Below are 14,877 nucleotides of genomic sequence, written 5' to 3' on the forward strand. Positions count from 1 at the left end.
GGGGTGATGGCTACGTTCACTGTCTGGATTTGGGCGATGGTTTTGTGGGTGTATGCATGTGCTATGACTTATCAAATTGTGCACTTTGAATATGGGCAGGTTATTGTACATCAGTTACACCTTCAGAGATGCTTAAAAATTTTTTTAGGCTACTCGTCTGAAGCATTGCTGTCCACCAGAACTTTTTTTTTTTTTTTTTTTTTTGCGGTACGCGGGCCTCTCACTGCTGTGGCCTCTCCCGTCGCGGAGCACAGGCTCCAGACACACAGGATCAGCGGCCATGGCTCACGGGCCCAACCGCTCTGCGGCATATGAGATCTTCCCGGACCGGGGCACGAACCCGTGTCCCCTGCATCGGCAGGCGGACTCTCAGCCACTGCGCCACCAGGGAAGTGCCACCAGGGAAGCCCCACCAGAACTTTTTGCTTTGATGGAAATGGTCTGCATCTGCTGTATCCAGTATGAGAAGCCGCTCAGCACACATGGCTCTCGGGCACCTGAAATATGCTAGCGCAACTGAGGAATTCAGTTTCCAACTTGATTTCATTGTAATCCATTTACATCTGAATGGGCACATGTATCTAGTGTCTGTCATACTGGACTGCACAGGCGTAAAGCCTTACCTGCTGCTATAACACCCCCGGTGGTGCCACGCACACGCACAATCCTGGGTCTCAGGCTCCAGCTCCTGGAGAAGACTCGAAGCTTCCGCAGGTGCTGGCTGTTTCCCAGGTACACATCCTTGGCTAATGCCGAAGCCTCTGCTAAGAATGCCCTTAATTGAAGCAGTGAGGTCTGAGGTCTTTTTGCAGCTCTCCGCCCCCTGGCACGGAGGTGCTGCCAGTGCCTGTGCCCACATGAGCAGGTGTTTGCCCTTCTTTGAGGTCTTGATTTTACCTCTGACTCTGTGATAGAGCAGCATTTGCCCAAGTTAAAAAGAAAAAACCCCTGCAGATCCCAGCGTTCTGTCTCTGGTTCCTCATAAATTAGGCATATTAAAATAAACTTAACGACACAGGTGCATTTCAGGTAAGGCTCTTCGGCCATGTTTTATATATGGTCTTTTAGGAAAAGCTGACTATCCCCACAGAGGGTTGGACACTCTTAAGGGTTTTTGAGGAGAGCCCTGGGAAGACCTGGTCTTTTCTAGACTCCTGAGCCTGGAGCTGGGAAGATTCTGCCCAGCAGCCTTTCTGTTTTGAGTCTATCTTCTCTTTGCTGCTCCTTGAAAATAGAGCACTCTGATACAAAAATCCTGTCTAGGTTCAGGCTTCTCGACAGATCCCCAGCCAAGGAGAAGGCAGCACTGGGGTTCCTGGGGGTCAGGCTGGAACCAGGGGCGGAGCTCTGGCTGGATCGGCAGCTGCCGGTAACCGGTGGCAGAGCCGAAGGAGCCGCCGAGACACTGACCCTGTGGGCAGGGGGAGCGTCACGGGGAAGGGGGGAAAGATTTTTAGAGAGTGTGGCAGTGGCAAAGCTCGCGGGTCAAGGAGTTTTAAGACCCCCTCTCCCCCGCAAAAAATATAATAATTAGGAAGACCCATGTGGAAAGATGGCTATTGCCTGGCGATATTCGCCCACCCCTGCCCCATCTCCTGGTCTGTCTTTGTTTGCTAATCATCTATGACGTTACGCAGGCTGCTCGCCATCTCTGATAGCCTTGTCTGCCTGTCTCCCCAAGACTGAATCATTCTCCTTCTGAGATTACACACATTGGACTAATTGTCAACTCATCTTGTCAGACATATCCAGGTGAACCCAGGAAAAGGGAAGACGGAGCAGGGAGGGCTGTGACTACAGACTGTCTGTGTGCCACTGGTATTAGATCCATACTTACTGGCAGCAATTAAGAGTAATAATTTGTATTCAGATCATGCTTGGGGTTTCGAAAAGCCATTTTACTTCATATACTTGTTAAAAGCAAGTCAGAGGATAAGAGAAAGCCCAATGCTTGCTTGGTGCTAAGGGAAATATTCTAGTTGGGTGACCCAGGGGTAACTTAATTCTTCCCAGCGATCATAACAGTTTTATTGCTCGTAAATCGAGGCTGGAGCTGCTGAGCACAACGTGTGTGCAGTGATCTCCTGGCTGTGGTTTTCATCTCTCACGGCCAGAATGGAGATGGTTCGTTCAGCTGTGGGCCTGAGGCTGCTGGGCGGCCCCAGTACAGGCAGGCAGAGGGAGACCCAGAGCGAGCCCATCCTTCCTGCCGCAGGGCGCTCTTGCTGAGACAGGACATCTGGGCACCAGCCCATGGTTCAGGGCCCAGGCAGAGACGAGGGCCAGTCATTTCCTGGACGCTCACCCTGAGTCAGAACGCGTGTGTGCTGCGCGGGTTCCGTACAAGAGCAGGAAAAGGCAGAGGGCGGGCGGAGGCTGGTGCCAGGAGTGGAGGGGCTTTGTTAGGAAGCCCGCTGACGGGGACGCTGTGCATGTTTGTAATAATTTCTTAAAAAAAAAAAAGCCTTATAAGGTATATTTTATATATCATAAAACTCACCCATTTCAATTCTACAAGTCATTGATATCTAGTAGCTTTACCAAGAGATGCAACCATCACCTTAAACCAGTTTGGGGACATTTTCTTCCCCCCAGTAAGGTCCCTCCTGTCCCCTCACAGTTAATCCCCATTCCCACCCCCAGCCCCAGGCAACCGCCGATCTCCTTTCTGTCTCTTTTGCAATCATTTAGCTAATTAGTTTCTGATTAGAGGAGTAGTAGTTTCTTATTTTAGATCACTTGAGTAGCCCCTCGGAAAGAGAAATGGATGGAATGGAGGCCAGAATCCCCTTGGTGGGATTCTCTTCCAGCTGCTCTTTTTAGCTCTTATCTTCTGCCTCCCCCGCCGCTCCCCTGGCTGATGTGCTCCCACTTCTCCACTGTTCCTGTGCCTGGACACCCTCCACCCCATCTTGCAAGACGTAATTCTCCCTGTCGTTGAAGGTCTATCTCACATGACCTCAATCAGCAAACATCTCCCTGGTGTCCAGACTGGAAATAATTTTCTCTTCTCAGAAACTCAGTGGTGTTTTATTTCTGGCTCGTACAGTTTCCACATGGCACTTTACTTACTTAAATATGTGCTTTGGGGCTTCCCTGGTGGCGCAGTGGTTGAGGGTCCGCCTGCTGATGCAGGGGACGCGGGTTCGTGCCCCGGTCCGGGAAGATCCCACATGCTGCGGAGTGGCTGGGCCCGTGAGCCATGGCCGCTGAGCCTGCACGTCCGGAGCCTGTGCTCCGCAACGGGAGAGGCCACAGCAGTGAGAGGCCCGCGTACTGCAAAAAAAAAAAAAAAAAAAGTGCTTTATCTGCCTTATTAAACGGTGAGTTCGCGAGGACTGAGGTTCTGTCTAATGCATCTTTGTCTCCTAATTCCTCTTACCCACCCAATTTCATCTCCTGTCGCTCCCTGAGGGCCCCGTGTGCCTCCTTTGTGGCAGTCATCACAGTTTTGACGGCTGTTTAATGTCGTGCTCACCCTGTGTCCAGTGTCCAGCATGAAAGCAGCCTGGCCCAGTGTCTGGATGTCCTTAGGTTTTCACTCTTCTGGATGCCAGAGCTTAGTTTACCTCCTCTTACCTACTACCTGTCGTCACTACCTGAGTTCTTATTTGAATTAAGTAACAAAAAGTCTTCTTTTGTTTTTGGCCTTGCCACACGGCTTGTGAGATTTTAGCTCTCCGACCAGGGATTGAACCCAGCCCCTCGGCAGTGAGAGTGCAGAGTCTTAACCACTGACCCACTAGGGAAGTCCCGATAACAAGTAGTCTTAAAATAGATGTGTAAACCAAGTTCTGGGTGATGTGCTTCTCCCCTGCTACAGAGGGTTTTGTTTTTCTCGCTCATTCATGCATACACTCACACGTAATACACCTCTCATAAAAACATACTAGAGTTCTTCCTAGGAATACAGTTTTTAATCTGCAAGCACCTTATTCTTTTTTCCTCCAACCTCCCATATATCTGGGTCGCTCTGGTGCCTTTGGCTCAGCCTCCCACCCTGAGCAGCTCTGACCACCGCCCCTCCCACCCTTGGGCTGCTCCTGCCGTCTTGCACGTGACTTGTCCAGGATGGCGCTGCCTTGGCTCCCCTCTGGGCAGCATTGAGGACTGACCGGACTGCAGCCATGGCTCTGCGATCAAGTGGATGAAAGGGCAGAGTCTCGCGGCTCAGGAACTGACCGGTCACCTTCTTCCCAAGCCCAGGTCAGCCCGCCTGACTGCTTAAAGCTGTAGTCGTTGTTTCTTTCCCCCAGGAGCCGCTGGTATCTGTACAGGTGAAACATGCTGCATGTGGTGTGTCGCAGGCTTTCTGTTTCATTCTTGTGTATATGTTTATTCTTCCTCTGAGGTGAGAAGCATCATGTTTTGTTTACATCTGTAGCCAGCTTACTGCTGTCTGTAAAATAGGTACTCAGTAAATACATGATGAATGAATTCATGAATTCACACATTAGTTATATGATGTTTAAAGCTATTAATGTATCTCTAGATTCTGTCTCTTATGCATTAGATGCTCAGAAACATACTTAGGTAACTTGATTCACTCAGCCATTGCCACGCTCTGTGTTGAGTGCTGTAGAGAATAGAAAAACTTGAAGTCGCCCCTTGGGATTCGTGGCGTGAGCTTGATAAGACAAATGTAGGGTAGAACCTGTCAAGTCCTTTAAGAAATTTTTTTAAAAAGAAAATATCGGAGGATTTGGAGAGGGAGGGGTCACTTCCTGCTGAGAGGTTGGGATGTTGTTGGAAGAGGTAGCATCTGAGAAATTCCTGGTGGATGGGAAGGCTTTGAACAGCGGATACTGAGATGAAACGTGGCAGATGAGGTTGGACTGTGAGGGTCCAGATGCGGGAGCAGGTTTAGTGTTTATCAGGGACACAACGCCAGAGAAATCCAACAACTGCGTAGGAGGGGTTGGGACGGGCAGAGACTGGGAGGCGGTGGCCAGGAGCAGGGGAAGCGGTGCCTCAGTCCAGACGAGGGGCAGTGAGGCCACTGAGGGGCAGGGCGGTGAGAAGGCCAGAGGGAGCTCGTGGGCGAGCAGCGGGTCAGAGGGCTGGAGCCCAGGAGGAGAGCGCCGCTAGCAGGAAGTGAGGGGCGGCGGCGGCGGGACAGGGGGCCCGAGGAGGCGGGGGTGGGTGCGTTCTCGCAGCGGTGGGAACGAGGGGCGCGTGTGGGGACGGAGCCCCCCACGGCTCAGCGGAAGCCCAGGTGTGCTCGCGCCAGGGGTGAGTCACCTGCACGGCCTGTCTCCATCCCTTCCCGTCACCCACGGGACCTCGCCTTAAACTCAGCTTTTCAGTATTTACAGCTTAACTCTTGAGGCTAATCCTAGCACGTCATAGCTGATGACACCGTGCCTCTGCCGGGTGCATGACACACGTTGAGCTGTCTAAGCGCCAGACAGAAGTTACCCCAGAAAGCATTTCTGAAATGACTGACAGTCATTAACTGACCATTTATTTGGCAGGAAAGGTGGTTGGTGCAGGCGTTCTTACACACCTTACCAGTATTTTTCAAGTAAATTTCTTTCTCCGTTTTGAAATTTCATATCCTGAATAGTGCATGGAAATCAGATCCCATATTGCCCTAAAAGTTGTGCCTGTGTTGGGTCTTCCCAGTCAAGGTAATTCTGCTAAAAATAAAATTCTCCTTTGCTCGATTGTAAGAAGGATTGCACAAGGTTCCAAAGTCCATACTCCTGTCTCTGTCCTTTTGTGGTCCCGTAATTTCGGCACGTGTCACCAAAGTGACACATGCGCACAGCCCCAGAAGGCTGCGTGCCACTTGTGCTGACTTAGGGAGAGAGAGCCTGGGGAGGTGAGAAAGTAGAGCCTCAGCTTATTTTCTCACTGGGGAGGGACTCCTGTCGGGTTCAGAAGCTGGGGAGTCTGTGCGTCGAGGTTCTTGCTCACTGAAGCTTTGTGTCTTTAAGCTGTGGCTCAAAGCTCAACGGCCGGCGGGGACGGGCCTGCTTGGCGTGAGCACGCCCAAGTGTGTCAGGAGCGTCTGGTTCTCCGCATTTAATCTGTGGTGACAACTTGCTAAGCCACCATCTTTTGCCTTCTTGCTTCAGGGAGAATAGGGGACCTTAAGACCACTTGTCCCTCCTTTTCCCTTTCTCATCTGCTTTCCTCTCTCTCTCTCCGTTCTTTTCTAGTTCTCTCTCAACATCCACTCATACACGTTCTCAGGAGACAGAAGCCCCCTTCGTTCTGTTTATCCTTTTAGTCTCCCCTGTTGGGGGCTGTGCTAGGGAGATTGGGGGCTCTGGGCCCCCAGAACTGACCAAAGCCCAGCCCCAGGGCATCAGATGGAGCCTGAGTGAGAATAGGAAGTGTTTGGGCTTCTGTTCCTGTCTCTTTAAAGTGCTTCTGTCATTGATTTTTTTTCTTTGTTGTAATGATTATCTTTCCACAGACTTTATAGCCCAGTAATAGAAGGTTATTATTGTTGTGAAATATAGACAGATGTAGACTTTTCCTTAGTTATATATTCATTTGTAAGGTAAAATCGTTACTTACAGAGAATGTAAGAATGAATAAGGCTGTCATGCTTGTGCTGGTCAGGTTTTAGGGAAGTTTAATTATCACCGTGTGTTCTCTAACCTCCTTGCTGTCCTTACTTTAGATTAAAAAGGAAATGGAATAAGGATATTTTTTTTCTGTTTTTGTTTTTTAGATTCAGAATATGAACAACATAATCTCCTTCCCTCTGGACAGTTTGCTGAAGGGGGACCTAAAAGGAGTGAAAGGGGTATGACACGAAGAGTCCTGTCACGGGGGGCGGCTTTCATAGGACGTGGAATCGCGTCACGCTGGCCAGTCGGGGCAGCCGCGGCCTCGAGCCTTCTCCCTGGGACGGCGGGGTGGCGCTGTGCTGCCTTGGGCTCCCTTGACTGCCCATCGTGGCACCACCTTCCGGCCCTAAGAGTGGTGACCCGTGGCCTTTCTGGCTGTCCTGCTGGTGCTCCTGATGTGGAAGGGAAAGAAACAGCTCTTCCGGAAACTGCCAACGACTTTTGGGTTCTGCCAGTTGAGCAGGGAACCCCGTGTGAAGTCTGGTTTTTCCAGCTAGCGTGTCACTGATTGAGCCCTGGGAGAGGATCCTTGCAGGGTGGTTTCCTGGAGGGAGAATGGGCACCAGCAAGGCCTGAGCCACCTTTATTTTTCTGTCCTGCAAAGGATGCTCGTTGTTGAGGCCTCGCCTTGCCTCGTACAAACACTTGAGGCGTGAACTGTTTTCCCGGGCACGTGCGTGGGGACAGTCAGGGTCTAGTGCTCTGTGGGCACCAGGCACCGAGCAGAAAGTTGCTCTCACACGTCATTGGCACAGACAGGTGTGTGATGGGAAAGAGAGGCAATCGTGCCCCAGTTCTTAGGCGACCGAGTGCTCTGACGGGATCCACACGTGATGCCCGGTGGCCTCTGGCACATCCGGAAGCCCAGCTGATTACGGGGGCCTCTGCAGGGGCAGAAGTGCCAGGAGAGCTGTTGGGGCAAGGAGTCTGGGCCCGGGGAGCCGTTAGGACACGGAGGAACACTGCTCAGCATCCCCTGGGGGCCCGGAGAACACGTCCGGCGAGAACCAGGAAAGAGGGAGGGAAGGGCACACAAAGCAGAGGGGAAACCATGCCCGTCTGCAGCAGCATGACGCGGCCCTGCAAGGGGATGCCCGTCTGCAGCAGCATGACGCGGCCCTGCAAGGGGCCCTGGGTCGGCGGCGCTGCACAGTGGGACGTGAGGCTTACAGGGTGGGCAGACGCCTTCCTGGAGGCTTTAGGTGCCAGGCTGTGGCGCTTAGGCCTTGTCAGAGGCCAAAGAAGAGTCAAAAAAAGAAAAAAATCCCCACAACGAAGGGGTTTTCTCTTCTAAAAGACCCCTGTTAAAGGGAGCATAAATAGGTAGGAACCAAATTTGATAGAATTTCTAGTGGCTCAGTATATTTTTGAGTCAGGCTTTATCAGAGAATATGAGGTCCTGAGTTCCAGGCAGAATTGTGGAATCGGGAGACCTCAGGAGAAGGTGAATGGCTTTTATATTCTTGTTTTGGGGTCCAGATCAGGGGTACATGTGTTGAGGAGATTCCCATATTAATAGAAAAAAATCAGAGTCCCTTTCTTTTAGAGAGATATACTAAAATACTTGAAGATTAAATGTTATGTCTTTCCAGGTTTAATTTCAGAATAATCTCAGGGCAGAGGGCGGGGTATAAGTGAAACAGAATGGGCTGTGAGTTGATACTTGCTATAGCTAGCTGACAGGTACGTTATATAATTCTCTCCACCTTTGTCTGTGTGCATTTGGTATATTCTATAATAAAAATTTCTTAAAGAGAAAGAAAACTAAATGCTACGGCTAGTCTGATTAAAAGCCTGTGCTCTAAGCTCTCCATTTATCCTGGGATCACATACGTCATTTATTGCAGAAATTAATACTCTTTTCAGGGCTAGTCTAGGGATAAGTTTATTTTGCCCAGAAATTAATGATTAGTCCTGTTTAATTTATGCCTCTCTGTTTACAGGATCTGAAAAAGCCTTTTGATAAAGCTTGGAAGGACTATGAAACAAAAATGTGAGTATTTTCATTTAAAAAAGTAAGCATAGGTAATTTGAGATTTTAATTTTAAATCGAGCCTTTATTGCTTAAAGGTATTGTCTAAATAAACCTTAATCCAGGAAAGAATTCACCCAAAACTGTGTTGCTGTGGTTTGTTGTGATACCAGATGCTTTCATACCGGATGTCCACATTCATGAGGTCAACCTCTTTAAACTGTTTTTTCCTCATCCCTCCTCTTGTGTCCTAATGGCTACAGAATGTTATTTTCAGGAACGTTAATTGGCTTCTACTGGTTGACTTCAGGCACTTGTTGTAACATTTCTGATCACAGTTTCTCATTTCCTGGAGTGGAGAGGATTGAGCTAGCTAGAATTGGGCTAGCGATTGTGGGAATGATGATCTCAATTATTTTAAATACTTGAGAAATAGAAAATATTTTTGAATGCCTCATGCTTGCTTTGTAATTGCTGTGCATTGAGTAATAGAGTTTTCTCAGTGGAATTAGAAACTTTTATATGAAGCCATCTGGTAAAGTGGGACACGATAAGGAGAAAGCCTTTTCAGATGTAACTACACGTATTTAATTGGGTTTGTTTGTTTTTACCAGCCTTGGGTCTCTATTCAGAGCTGAAGGATCACCAGGGAATCCCAAACCTTTGGTACTCATCCCGTCCTGGAAATCTTAAGTTCCCATACTCCAGATTCCAGGGTCTCAGTAATGGCACACATTCGTATGCCAGCACAGATACAGTATTAAACCAGAATGTTTGAAGGTCGGCTCAACCCAGAGAGGCTCCAGACTCACTGTCCCGGGCTCATTAGCATCCTGCATCTGTGTGTGGGTTCAGTGCAGTGAATAAGGAAAGGGTCCACGTTCCTCTTTACAGGTGGGAAACCTGGGCTTGGTACTTGCTGCTGGTCACCCACGAGAAGCTAGTTGAGCCAAGGGCAGGACATGGATTTGCCGACTTCATTGAGCTGCCGTCGCTGCTGCCCTCGAGGGCCTTAGAGGAAATGCTTCTGTGCACTTCTGAACCAGGGACAGGAGAGGGTCTCTGAAGAGGGTTGCCTGAGAGAGTCTTCTCCTTCTGAAAGGAAAAGGTTTGAAAGAGGAATGAGATCAAATTCTGTAAAATCAAGACACACGTAGATAAGGTGAGGACAGAGGTACTCACAAAATCCCAGAATTGGAGAACGAAGGAGCAGCACCCTTTAAAACTCAGAGTAATTCTGGGATAAATTAAAAAATTAGCTCTACCCCTTTACACGTAAGATTGATTTTTCCTGAGAGGCCCTGTGATATGCAACAAACAGCTTTAAGACGTCTTTACAGTTCCTGGCCTGTCGTTCCATACCTGACCATTACAAGAGTGACCGACATCTGGGCCACGTCTTGATCCCTTTGCGGTGGCGTCAGGGGAGGCTTGGAGTTGTGTGATTGTCCCCGGGGCCCTCCAGTCACGCTGCCTCCCTGGTGCACGAGCCCCTTTAACAACACCCTCACCAAACGGTCACCTTTTCTTTACGTTCTTAACTCACCCAGTCAAGTCACTGCGGGTCTGCTGTGTGCCCAGTGCTGTGCTTCAAGATAAAGAACAAGGATTAGAAACTACATTTCTCGCCTCTTCCTAAATACCCCCTCCCCAAATGATGGGGCCTCTGGACCCAGAGGAACCCATTTCATGTTGAACAGCTTCCTAAGACACGCTGCCTGCGTTGTGTAGTGTCTGCCTTGGGGCTCTGCAGGAAAAGTCTGCGCCCTCCTCTTCATGGCACCCTTTATATTTTTGAGTGCTTTCCGTGGCTTTTGTTTAGCCTCCTTTTGTCCAGGATAAAAATCCAGCTACTAGTCCAAGCCCTTACTAACCGATGTGACGCATGGCTGCCTCACCCTGGTCACCTGTCTCGGGATGCACTCCGGGGGTCAGCTGGTGCCCTGACCCACACACTGGACTCGAGCACAGGCGAGCATGAGAGAGACGTGGAAAGGGGAACGAAGCTTAAAAACGGGAAAGATCACTTGTTTTCTTCTGTGATGATGGGCACTGTCCTAGTCGAGTTGCTCTGGAAGCATTTCTTGGGTCGATACTCAACAGAAAGGGCCAAGGTTGACATGTTTATGACGAAACGCTTTTTCCTTTCCAGTGAGTTCGAGGCCGTCCTGTTCTGGAAAGGCTCGGCGAGCATTTGTGTCCAGGGTGGGTGTCGGGGTCACAGCGGGGCGCTCTCCAGTCTGGAGGTGTCTTGATTGAGTCTCACCTTTTCCACACGTAGAACCAAGATAGAAAAGGAGAAGAAGGAGCATGCCAAGCTGCACGGGATGATCCGCACGGAGATCAGCGGGGCTGAGATCGCAGAGGAGATGGAGAAGGAGCGGCGGTTCTTCCAGCTGCAGATGTGCGAGGTACGTCCGCCAGGCGCTTCAGGCAGTGCCAGGTGCACTGCTGGACCCTGCCGCCCAGTTTCTGTCGTTCAGGGGGCCTGGGGCTCCTGGAGGGTCGGGCTAGACTAGCCCAGCTCCAGCCTTTCTGAAGGAGCGACTCACTTGAAAGCGGGTTCTTTCTGTCTCCACACGCGCACACTCGCCCCCGCTGTGGTGTTCTTAAGGAGGTGCCGGGGGCGGGGCGGTGAGGCCCCAGCCGTGGTCCCCTCTATGAGTGTGAGAGCCTCTGCAAGTGCGCGCCCCCAGGCTCCGCCTGCTCGGGTGGGGGCGTTCCCCAAGGCCAGAGGCCCAGGCACCCTAGGGAGGTCCTCTGTCCTGCTCCACCGGCGGCCCAAGTCCTCCCCTCGGGGAGGGGAGAATGGCAGGACTGACGTTCAGAACATTTCTCTGCTGGAGGCTCAGGGGTGGAAAATATCGAAGACCAATCGTGCAGGCCTTTGCTTCCAGCCTTTTTTATACCTTGCTTGGGGGTCTGTTTGTGGAAACAGTTTACCCCTCGGCCTGAGGGTTCGCTCCTCCGGGCGGTGGCAGTGAAGCGTGAGCGTGGTGGCATTTGTGTTCCCTCCTGTAGCCAGGCAGACTTACGTTTTGAGTGTCCACAATGCAGGGGTGATACTTGTGACAGGTGTTGAAACTAGGTTCAGCCAGCTCTCGATTCCCTGTAAGCAGCCCACAGCAGAGCTCATCAAAAGGCACTTTTTGATTTTAGAACGTTTGTTAATTTGTTAATTACAGTAGGAGCCTAGTCTTTTTAGATGCACGCCTTAGGAGTATATTAAAATGCGTTTCTATTCCCAGAGCAAACTCTTAAGTGGTCAGCAGAGGGGAATCAGTCCCAGGGATCGGGGATATCTGTCTGGTATTAGTACAGCCACTCCGGCTCTCTTTTGGTTTCTATTTGCATGGGATTTCTCTCTCCAGCCTTTTACTTTCAACTTATGTGTATCTTTGGATCTACAGTGTGTTTCCTGTAGACAATCTATATTTGGATCATGTTTTTTTATCCAGTCTGACAGTCTCTGCCTTCTGATGGGGTTGTTTAGTCATTCACATGATGTTACTGTTGATGTGGTTGGGTTTGTATCTGCTCTTTTACTTTTTTGTTTCTTATGTCTTTTTTGTTCCTCTGTCCCTCCTTTGCTGCTTTGTTTTTCATTATGTGCCATTTTTTTTTTTTTTTTTTTTTTGCGGTACGCGGGCCTCTCACTGTTGTGGCCTCTCCCGTTGCGGAGCAAGGCTCCTGACGCACAGGCTCAGAGGCCGTGGCTCACGGGGCTCAGCCGCTCCACGGCATGTGGGATCTTCCCGGACCGGGGCACGAACCCGCGTCCCCTGCATCGGCAGGCGGACTCTCAACCACTGCGCCACCAGGGAAGCCCCATTACGTGACTTTTTAGAAAGTTAACTAAGCTCAGCGTGTTATTGTAGATAGGAGAGTGGATGCTTTTATACACGTGCTGTTTTATAAACAGACATCACATATAATACCTGCCCGACCCGTTTCACACAGTGTTGGAGAGATCATCCTGGGCAACAGAGACAGGGACGAAGAAACCGCTGTGTGTTACACAGACACGGTATTGCTCTTATTGACTCGGGGTAAAATTAAGTAGTGGTGTTTCACAGGGAGTGGATTCGGGAAGGGTGTGTGTGTGAGTTCAGGATGAGCTCTCTTTTTGCCTAGTGAGGAGGAAAGCTATTGACGTAAACTCTGCAGGGCTGCTTGTTAAAGTATGTTTAGTGACTGAGAGACTCAGCCAGCGTTAGTGTCATACCCTCGAGGTGAGGGTGCGGGTTCCATCCTCAGCTCTGTCATTGCTTTCTGGGACACGCACTCAGCACTGGGCTCTTTTCCTTGTCTGGGTGAATGGGTTGTGTGGACTGGTCACATAGGTTATTTTATTGGAAAAACGCTATCTACCCGACGTCTCTAAGTCACACACTTGAGTCATCTGTTGGGCGGGTCCCCAAGTGGCCGTCGGGCCCCAGTCTGTGCCGAGCATCACGGGGTCCCTGCGGTTGGTGGGGTCTGGCACTCCTTGCAGGCACAGAAGCGGAGGTGGGCTGACCGGGCACTGAGGTTGGAGTTTACAGAGGAGCACACATCTGATGAAGCCTGTACACACGGACCAGACACACCTGGGCTGGAAGGAAAGAGCGTCCGAAAAGCAGTCCCTGAGAACCCAACCCCTCAGAGTGAACAGATTGCTGCAGTTAAAATCATTTAAAAATTATTCAACCATTTCCTCAAACTGAAGTTCTCAAGTTTTGTAAACGTTTGATGTTGTTTAGGTGTTTAAAGTTTTAGTTGCGTGGGATCTAGTGTAGAAAAGTGACTTCCAGGTGTTTGTTTTAAGGCTGTGGAACTTTTTCTTCAAAATGAATCTTATAAAGACAGTCAGTATGCCAGATAGATAATACAGAGCTTCCGTGAATTGAGAACGTATGAGAGATCCGCTCTCGCTTTTTTATGATTATAAAAATAAGTGCTTTAAAAAATTGGCCAGTATATATGTGTGTGTATATATATATGTGTATATATATAAAAGAAATCAAAAATCACCACAGATTTTACTTACCAAAAGATTACCGCTTTGACATTTAGCTAAACATCTTTCAGATATCCCTGTTATACGTACATACAGACAATTTGTATAAACAGGATCATTCTCCACTGCTGCTTTGTAACCTGATTATTTTCACTCACTAGTGTGCTACGGACATCTTTCCATGTCAGGAAGTCTCTGCTTTATTGGCTTAATGGCTACATAGCCCTTCTCTCTGTGGATGTACCACACTTTAATTCCCCATTCATTACATTTAGGTTGTTGCCACTTCTCACTTTTACAAACAAGTCTGCAACAAACCTTCTTCTCTATTCATCTTTGTAAACTTTTATGATTATCTTAGAATAAGTTCCCGTAAGTAGAATTTCTGGGTCAAAGGGTACGTGCATTTTATCGTTTGACGCATGGCCAAGTATCTTATTAACCATTTAACCATTTTGATACATTGCCAGACATCTTATTTAATTAAAAGAGAATAAGTTATCAGAAAGGAGGGAGATGAGGACGTCAAGGAAAAAGGCAGTGGCAGTTGACGTAGTTACCGTTTCAGCTTCCCTCTTCCAGCTGGGCTGCCGGCTGACCTGGGAGGCCACTTGAACGCAAGTTTCCCAGGTTACAGCTGAGATGCCTGTGGTCAGCAGGGGTCAGCAGCTCTTTCGGGGTCATTCGGTCTTAGAGGCAACGCATTCTCAGAGTTGTTGACACCCTATTTCAGCAGTGGAAGGGACAGGGAATTTATGGAGTCTTTGTTCTATAAACTTTTAGCAAAGAACAAGTGTATTTCCGGATGCTTGTTTTGTAGATCCCTGGGGCTTTCTGATGTCTTAGTGGTTGTTAATGAAGTCTCCAAGTTAAAAATGGGTTTAATTTATTTGAATTTAAAATTCTTTTTTTTTTTTAAACAATCACGATGTTTTTTTAAAAGTATCAGGGAAGTGTTTTAGTATTAGAGACATGGAGACAAAGTCTCAACTACAGAAGACTAGCAGTAAGTGTTTAAACGATGACCTGCCTAAAGAAAGGGACCTGGGACAGAGTATGTGGACAGCAGTGTTTGAGATGGGTAGAATCCCCTTCATTCGCACTGTCATTCTTCCACACAACTAGGGCAAAAATTTCTCCTAGCTGGTTAAGACAGAATGTTTTATTACTGGAAGTTCTTGGCACTTAAAGTTAAGCATTTACTTACCTGTATGTGAGATAATTCATGTGGCACCAGACTGAAAGAAACATTTAGTTATGGCATTCAAAAAACATTAAGCATCTGCCATGAGCCCTACGCACCGTACAAGATGTCAGAGAAG

At 48.9% G+C, this 14,877-nt stretch overlaps 1 protein-coding gene across 2 annotated transcripts in view; it reads left to right on the plus strand.

Moving 5' to 3' along the window:
• Positions 1–14,877, plus strand: part of ASAP2 (ArfGAP with SH3 domain, ankyrin repeat and PH domain 2) — a gene marked incomplete at its 5' end in the record, with an annotated part of 157,407 nt that overhangs the window by 81,183 nt on the left and 61,347 nt on the right. For both annotated transcript variants that reach the window (XM_082672195.1, XM_082672196.1), the window contains 3 exons: positions 6,686–6,760; positions 8,528–8,577; positions 10,838–10,967. In XM_082672195.1, coding sequence (XP_082528321.1) covers positions 6,686–6,760; positions 8,528–8,577; positions 10,838–10,967 — 255 coding nt within the window. The remainder of the gene's footprint in view (positions 1–6,685; positions 6,761–8,527; positions 8,578–10,837; positions 10,968–14,877) is intronic.

Source organism: Grampus griseus (assembly GCF_964374135.1).
Source record: "Grampus griseus genome assembly, chromosome: 15".
Classification (NCBI taxonomy): Eukaryota; Metazoa; Chordata; class Mammalia; order Artiodactyla; family Delphinidae; genus Grampus; species Grampus griseus.